Here is a 9,053-nt window from a genome sequence, read left to right as displayed (position 1 = left end):
TGAACTCCATTAAAGTCAAGGCAAATGCAAAAGGATTTGCTAACAACAAATGTGTGAATGATCCCATAATACTCTTTTTGAAATTCTTCTAATAGCTGGTACCATTTCAAAATTACAAATAGTCCTATGAAAGCTTGTGTTCAACGGCATAATGGAATATTAAAATTTAAAAAGTTTCGGAATATGTAATATGTAAAAACAAAGGCGGCTCAATGGATCTTGTGGTCTAAGGCGAAATTATATTGAGAGACCCTTAAATTTATTCTATAAAATTTTTACACTAAACAAAATTTGCTTTCTAAATAACAAATTAATCATTTAAGATAAAAAATACGAATTTCAAAAAAAAAAAAAAAAACTAGGAAGAAGAGCACAAAGAATAAAGTGGTGGATTATCGGATGTTGAGATCCAAAACTCAAAGTGAAAATTTTGATTTGGCTATCATCACAATCAAGAAAAAGAAATAAACGTACATAACATAATAGCTTAAGTTTTGAGCATTGATGGTGTCAAAAATATTTACTCCTAATCAATTTAAAGCAATAATTGTAGTTCATTTTATTAATTATTAGCACTTATCGATGAATATCTAAAATAAGTTGTAAATAACCTAATATAATATGTTAAATTACACTAAAAGAAAATCGGTGCATGAATACTTTTGCGTTCATGCAGTTTCAGAGAAGATTGTAAAAAAAATTCATTATGTTGTCGATATATAACTTATTTCCTATATAAAAAAAAAAGGATAAAACTAAAATTGAAGAGTGAAGCAAATATACTAATTAATGAGTGAGAAAATGATCATAATTTATGAACTTATTGGTATAAAATAACCTCAATCAAATAACAAAAAAATATATTGTAACACTTTTCTTTATAATAATTATTTATATAAATTATATAGTATATAGTAGCAATAATAATAATAATAATAATAATAATAATAATAATAATAAGAGTTTAAAGTAAATTTGGGGCCTTCAAATATTCGGGGCCAGCCTTTAGAGCCGCCCTGTGTCAAAAAAAAAATTAGCATACCATAAAACAGCGAGAGTCGTATTTTTAGAACGACACACCGACTATACTGGAGCTTTGGGTCAATGTCGCCAAAAGCAAGGAATATGCATGCATGTTCCAACAAGAACACCGAAAATACCTAATTCAGTTCTTATTAAAGTGCACTGCATTCTTTCAGCAGTATAGAGAACACAGTTTTTTTGGGTCAATTAAAACAGGTCTAAAGGAAAAGGCTAAACAACAACAAAGGAAAATGATAACTTAAGAAACAGAAATTAATTAACTCGCACTTTAGAGTCCCTCCTTATTGTCCAATGCAAATCCATCACTGCTAAACTCGGCTTCAGCAGATGAATTAATCGCAGGTGGTAGCATCAGTGGCGCTGGAATTCCTTGGATGCTGGTGAAAGAAGCCTACATAAATAACATCAAAAAATTACGTTACGTTTGTTCACAGAAAGTGTTGAATTTTCTTCTTTTTTTTCCAGATCAAGGTTCATAAACCACCAAATTAGCCTAGATAAAAAATTCGCTACTGTTATTTGGAATGAAGGTTTACAATGTAGTCTATACCAGGTAGTGTTGAAAGGCACTATCACTCACCGGAATGTTATTAGGCTGAACCATTTGATAAGCCTGGTGAAATTGATTTCCTTCGCCGCCATTTGCCTCCTCTTCCACCTGAAATTGGTACTGTAGCTAGTGCTATTTTAGTACTTTAAACTGTAAGAGGATTTGAAAACAAAGAAAGATCAAAATATGTAATTATCTGTGTGAAGTTGAATATTAACTCCTCAATTTTATCGAAATAATGTTTACATATATAGTTTGATGCTACATAAAAGGTACTACTACTTCATTAAATTTGAATTACAATTCAATATAGATAGATAGAAAAAGCTAGTTTAACCCTCTAAGAAGTAATAATATCTTATTTTATATATCGAGGAAGCATTTTGCAGGTAAGTACAAGTACGACTTTATGAAGTTTAATCACCTCTTAGTTTTTTAGGATAAACTACAACAACAAATTAGCCTAGATAAACAACAAGTGACTGTCATTTATGATGAAGATTAGGTAGTTTGCACATGTAGTGTTGAAAGTCATTATAACTTACTGGAACATCATTAGGCTGAACCATATGATAAGCTGCGAGAAAATCATTTCCTTGGCCATCATTTGCCTCCTCTTCCACCTGAAATTGGTTCTGCTGCTGCAGCTAGTGCAATTTTAGTACTTTAAATTGTAAGATAATTAATAAACATTCCAAATTCATGACAGGATTCAAATACAAGGATCAAAATATGTATTTATATGTGTGAAGTTGAACATTGACTCCTAAATTTTATTGAAACAAAATTTACATACTTTGGGACTACCTAAAAGGTACTACCCCATAGAACGTAAATTACAATAGTTTAGGATTCAAAATAGGTAGACAGGATAAGATTGTTTGACTCTCTACATAGTAATAATATCATATAAATATATAGAGTAGGATGGGAGTACAAGTAGGACTTCATGAAGTTTACTCATCTCATAGTTTTTCAGGATAAGCAACACCACACATTACCCAAGATAAATTATATGCTACTGTTATTTGAAATGAAAGTTCACAAGGTATTTTACACATGTAGTGTTGAAAGTCACAATCACTCACCGGAATGTTATTGGGCTGAACCATTTGATAAGACTGGTGAAATTCATTTCCTTGGACATCAAGTGACTCCTCTTCCACCTGAAACTGGTACTGTAGCTAGTGCGATTTTAGTACTTTAAACTGTACGATAAATAATAAACATCCAAAATTCATGACGGGACTCAAATACAGGGATCAAAATATGAAATAAAACTTACATATTTTTGAACCGTGTAAAAGGTACTACATAAAATTAAAAATTTCAATATGTTTTTGGATTTAAATTAGGTAGACAGGAAAAGATCGTTTGACCCTCTAAGTAGTAATAATATTATATCTCAATATGTAGAGGAAGTATTTCGCAGGAACAAGTACGACTTTATGAAGTTTAATCACCTCATACTTTTTTAGGATAAACAAAACACCAACAAATTAGCCTAGATAAACAAGTCGCTGCCGTTATTTGGAATGAAGCTGTACAAGGCAATTTAAGCATGTAATGTTGAAAATCACTATCACTCACCGGAATGTTATTAGGCTGAAGCTGAAGCATTTCATAAGCCGGGTGAAATTCATTTCCTTGGCCATCATTTGCCTCCTCTTCCACCTGAAATTGGTACTGCAGATTTTGGTATATTTTTAAGTAAGATAATTAAAAATGTTCCAAAATTCATTAGCATCCAATTACGAGGATCAAAATATGTATCTCTGTGAAGCTGAACATGGGCTCAACTTTACCGAAATAAAATTTACATATTTTGAGACAATATAAAAGGTACTACTTTGTAAAGTTTGAATTACGTACAATATTTTAGGATTCAAATGAGGGAGACAGAAAAAGATTGTTTGACCCTCAAAGTAGTAAAAATATCAGGTATAATATATAGAGAAAGTATTTTGCAGGAAGTACAAGTACGACTTTATGAAGTTCAAACTCATACATTATGAGGATAAACAACACCAACATTAGCCTAGATAAACAATATGCTGGTGTTATTTGGAATGAAGGTTACAAGGTAGTTCCACCACATGTAATGTTCAAAGTCACTACTACTCACTGGAAAGTTAATAGGCTGAACCATTTGATAAGCCGGGTGAAATTCATTTCCTTGGCCATAATTTGCCTCTTCCACCTGAAACTGGTATTGTAGCCAGTGATATTTTAGTACTTTAAGTGGTAAGATCATTAATAAGCGTTCAAAAACTCGTAACGGGATTCGAAAACGAGGATCAAAGTATTTGATTATCCGTTGAAGTTGAACATTGACTAGTCAATTTTATCGAAATAAAACTTACATATTCTGAGACTACGTAAAAAGTCCTCCATAAAATTCAAATAAAATATTTTAGGATTCAAAATATTTGAAAAACTTGTAGACAGAAAAATTTGTTTGACTCGCTAAGTAGTAATAATATCAGATAAAATATATAAAGGAAGCATTTCGCAGTACAAGTACAACTTTATAAAGTTTAATTACCTCACAGATTTGTAGGTCATTTAGCATGTATTCAAGGTCTCAAAGTGCTTGAAATAGCCAATGAAATTATTTGCTAAGAACAATTTTCATCTCGGGAAGTGATGATGGATGATATACTAGCATATAAACCAACCTTGTAGGACTGGAGTGGGACGATATCACACAGGAAATCAAGAAGTTCTTCATTCCTTATGGCCCTAGCAATGTCATAACGCTTCAGAGTTCGACGTTTGACTTGCTCAGCTTGCATCCACGCACGAAGTGTGAGTTCAAGAATGAACATCTCAGTTGCTTTTGCAAACAAAACGATAGAATGTGCACTAACCATCTGAATTTACACATGCCCGTTAAGAGGTTAAATTTTTTTTAGTACCCACTCCCCAGTTAGAGATGCAGCAGATCAAGAAAAGTTAAAAAAAAAAAAAAACACTCTCTCAAGCTTTTCAAGTTCCAACTAGTAGCAGATCGAAAAAATAAATTAAATTAAAACGACCCTTGCCAATGTGAATGGAAAATCACAACCATGAACATACCTTTACTTGATCGTTTGACTTAATTGCGCGCCTGATCCTTGCAAGGGGCAGCTCTTGTTTTTTCTTTAGCTCTAAAAATAAAATGAAGCGGCTGTGAAAAGGTAAAACCAACAGGGAAAAACAGCAGCGAAGTAAGCCCTACGATCTCTAAAAAATAAGAGGATCTTTTACTTGCAATTTGATTTATTGATTTTTTATGATTCTAGTGTTGCTTTCAATGACATGACCTGCTTACAACTGTTTCATGACTGGTGGAAGCAAAAATGTGCAACATATATATATTTGTAAATTTTCATATGGAACATATCTTTTTATGTGATGATTGAGATACTTCTAACAAAATCAACATACGTGAGGGCCGTGGCAGGTCGTAAAACCGGCCCAAAAGCTCAAGAATAACCTTTGATCATGCATGAATGTATCATATCATTGGTCTCTGTAGGTGACTATGTGTAAGGAGAAAAAAAACACCTGAAGCTTGAAGAGTTTCTTCGACTTGTTGTTTCCAGAAACAGAGGAGCTTTGCTCTTAGCAAATGCATGAAACAAGGCTCCCTTTTATCTTCATCCTAGATACGCAAGGAAACCAAAGGGATAAATCTCATCTTATATGAACGGTAGCTATATGTAAAAAAAAAGTTTCGGTATAAAGCTCGATAGTATTGATTACCTGCTGAGTTTTGTTGTTACTTGGCAAGCAGCTATGAATACCAACCGGCTTTTGCATTTCTGATGACAGAGCTGATGAGGATTTTGGGAATTCCATTGACGAAACGTTCCAATCGATGTCTTCACCAGATTGATAATATTTGGGGAAGAAGGGGCTTTAAATAGCAGAAACACTATGCCGTAGCTCCTTCTCCCACCCCCAGGAGAGCTACTACGCATTAATTTTGAAGTCATCGTTAGGTCCATATTTATTAGGAATATAATCTCAGATATATTCATCATTAATAAGGATATAATCCTCCACTCAACCATTAATTGATTTTCTTTATGCAGATGTGTGGAATAATAAGTGCTTATTTGTCGCACTATAGATTTTTTTCCCTGACGAGTATCTTGAAAATGTAGTCCCACCATTCATCAAAATAACTAAATAAATAAATAAAATAAAAACAAGAAGAAAAGAAAAAATTCCATATTGGTTCTTTTCATCGTGGAACCATCTACAGTATGTTTAAGCAAAGGACTTCTGACGTTGGTCGTAAAAGGAAATGAAAGGTAGGACAGGCGACTTTTAAGCTGTTGTTTGAAGAGAGAATTGGTGTCATGGCACCAAGATGTGATTAATCATAGTCCGTCTAATATGTCTGCAACATGGTCACTCTCCCACCAGCGATTCAGTGTCTTGTTACTCACTATTCTTTTTCATCTTTACATGGCAACAAAATTTTTCTTCGTCTGGGGGGAGAATAATTCACAGACAACAAATTTCACATGGAAGTTATATGCACATCCACCAACCGATGGAACCATAAGTTTACTCCCCAAATAGTTAAGCAATAGAAAAAGTCTAATAAATTTTGCCTTGGAGCATTATTTATGCAATAATATAGGTAGGAGAAAATGATTTTTGCCTGTTACACCAACGGAAGCCAAGGATAACAGGAAGATTTTGTTCCATGTGTGTTTACATATAGCCCAATAAAAAAGAGGGGGAAAAAAGAGAGAGGAAGGGACAATGACTTGATCGTCTTTGTTTATCTAGTTGTCTGATCTGCTTAACTTGAGAGTTAAAGCACATTGTCTCTTTGGATGTTCATGGTTAGGTTTAGCTTGATTTTTACGCAAAAATAAGCCAATAAATTAAGAGTGTTTTCTACATATTTACTAGATCAGTGTAGCCAGTGCCAAGAATGTCATATGCCCGACTATGTATTTCTTTTCTATTTTACTTCTTCATTTTCTTTGTTTTACATACAACAAACACAATGTAGCTCACAACAACTCAATGCACAAATAGCTGAGACAGGCATAATGCACACAGAGCAATGCCACCATGAAGTTCATACATATTTGAGAGACCAAAAAATTTGTCATCACTAAAATGCAGTTTATGTTACTAACACAAACCTATCAAGGCATCGAAGCTTGACATCATTATGATTTGAACTTTAACACCATAAGTATCTTCCCACTTCAACAAAGTACAGATTCTAGCACTATTTTGCAGTCAGAAAGCAATTAAAAGCATTCAAATAACAAATAAGAAAGAACAAACAGAAGTACAAGAAAATGGTAATATCACTGCTCTGCCTCAACATCACTGCCAACTGATGTTGGTTAAAACAACAAAGAATAAATCACTTAACTAATCTACTTTAACAAGCTTGATAAACATGTTCACTCACTCACTGAAATATTTTTATCTAAAGAAAGTCCATCAAAAATCATAATGACAATTCTACGAACTTTTAAAAAATGATAGGCATAGCAAAGTATAGAACATCAAACATAGATTTGGGCATACCAAGTTGTTCTTAAGCATCTTCATAAGGAGTTATTGAAGGATTGTGCAATTCTCTACTGTGATAATGTTATTTCAAAACCAAAATGACAATCAAACAAACTTTTAAAAATATTTTAAGCAAAGAAATGAAATAGGTAACTCAAATTTGTACCTGTCCAAGTTGTTCTTGAGCATCTTCAACAAAAAGTGTGGAAGGATTGTGTAATTCCCTAATGTGATAACGTCATTTTCCTTCGTTGAGTAGCTAGTTAGAACAGCAAGCACTTGTCTCAAGCATCAATTGGTAACACATAATGTTAGTAAGAAGAATATCAAGATAAGAAAAACTAATATGACAAAAGCAACTAAGTTACACTAATCAAAGAACACCAACTCTCTTGATAGCAATATTTGAGACAGAGCCACCCTTACTGGAGTTTAAAGTAGTTTGATTTTTCAGATATCTAGAAAATGGTTATCAGGTGGGTCATGGGTTGTTCCTTTCTTTAAGGATTTAAAGGATTAATAGTCAAATCTATCAATTGGGGCCTGGATGCTGAACCTAAAGTTGGAATGCAGCAAACGGGAAAATGGGATTTTCTTCTTCAACCCATAAAATTTCGAGAACTTGTAATAAATATATGGCATACACTCCACATACATGCTAATAGCACTTCGTTACGGACCTAACCAGCAAAATCAGCACCAACATTAATCAGGTTATAAAATTGAGAGAAAGCTTGATGAAGGAAATTCCTTATGGAAAGAAACATCAGCATACAAATGAGATATCTCAATTGGATATGGGATTATCTAGGAAAGAATTTGCTCCTTTGGTGATTTTACAAGCCTACTTTATAATGTGTGCAAAGTCTTCTCCATAAGTGGCAAAAAGTTATGGAATTAGAGATTTCAAACTTTCTGCTTAATTAAACCTTTCAAGCTTTTTGCTTTCAAGATAGTAAATCTCAATACTGTGATTTTCCTATCTAAAAGAAACAAATACAAAAAAAACTTACGCACGTTCATATTTCTTCTTCAGAACATTGTATTTAGGTTAAAAATATACAATTTACAGTAAAAGCTTTACCAAAGGTCAGAGATATTCCCAACTTTGATTCTTATGTTCTTATTTGGTGCTACTACTTTTCCTATTAACAAGAAAAAAATACAAAAGAAGAAGCAAAACCTAGCTGAGAAAATTGTGAAAGAAGTTCTCCGCATGCCGCCGCCTGAAGTTAAATGTCAGCTGCCATCTCCTCCCTTGACTCAATGCCAACCCATTTACCTCGCCTTCTCCAAGTCAATCATAGAATCGCCTAGTAAGTAGTAATTCACATAAAAGTTCGAGAAAGCACAAGCTTATTTGGTGATTTCAAAGACTGGCTTTCCACTTAAGCCTCGGATGATTTCAAGACATTGACACCAACCAGAACACCTGCTATGTGGCATCAAAAATCAAACTTTTCCTTTATATGTGTCAAACATCTTTTACTTAAAATCGGAATTGCAATTGCTATTTTGCCATTTCCATTTTCGTATATCGATTCTGTACGTAGTTACCATTCACTGCTCTATTTTTTTTTCTCTTTCACATTGACTGCTCTATTATATAACCGAGTAAATTAAAAAATAACCGACCATGTTTTATGTCAATGCATTGTTATTTGGTACGCTGTCGTTTGGTTTAGAGGGAGTACAGTACTAGTTTGGATTTGTGTTTTTTAAACCATAATAAGTGGATTGTTTATGCAGGGAATTAATAAATTATTTGTTTGCGGTGAGTAGTAATACATATATGTATGAATTACATACTTTAAGGAAACTTTGTAGTTAAATATTTTTATTTCTTTATTGTGCATAAAATAATATACACATTCTCGCATAATTTAATGTATTATTTGATCGCCAATCAAATATTGTAATATTA

General features: G+C 33.1%; 1 protein-coding gene across 35 annotated transcripts; it reads right to left on the bottom strand.

The window, feature by feature from the left end:
• Positions 1–1,157: 1,157 nt before the first annotated feature.
• LOC107814314 (uncharacterized) lies at positions 1,158–8,741 on the bottom strand. Of its 35 annotated transcripts, XM_075235300.1 has the most exons (13): positions 8,313–8,450; positions 7,296–7,407; positions 7,145–7,200; positions 5,342–5,548; positions 5,144–5,240; positions 4,673–4,743; positions 4,273–4,467; positions 3,720–3,800; positions 3,185–3,280; positions 2,683–2,778; positions 2,140–2,241; positions 1,625–1,720; positions 1,158–1,435 (listed from the first exon to the last, which is right to left on the bottom strand). In XM_075235300.1, the coding sequence occupies exons 4-13, from the start codon at positions 5,435–5,437 to the stop codon at positions 1,313–1,315; spliced, it is 1,053 nt and encodes a 350-aa protein (XP_075091401.1). In that variant the 5' UTR covers positions 5,438–5,548; positions 7,145–7,200; positions 7,296–7,407; positions 8,313–8,450; the 3' UTR covers positions 1,158–1,312. The 35 variants fall into 35 exon arrangements, with proteins under 35 accessions (XP_075091401.1, XP_075091398.1, XP_075091399.1 ...); XM_075235297.1 differs by having other exon boundaries at positions 5,342–5,551; positions 7,145–7,197; positions 7,296–8,568; XM_075235298.1 differs by lacking the exon at positions 7,145–7,200 and having other exon boundaries at positions 5,342–5,551.
• Positions 8,742–9,053: the final 312 nt, after the last annotated feature.

This window comes from Nicotiana tabacum, chromosome 17 (assembly GCF_000715075.1).
Source record: "Nicotiana tabacum cultivar K326 chromosome 17, ASM71507v2, whole genome shotgun sequence".
Classification (NCBI taxonomy): Eukaryota; Viridiplantae; Streptophyta; class Magnoliopsida; order Solanales; family Solanaceae; genus Nicotiana; species Nicotiana tabacum.
Note: the sequence above shows the minus strand (reverse complement) of the source record. Positions and strands in the feature narration are given on the sequence as shown.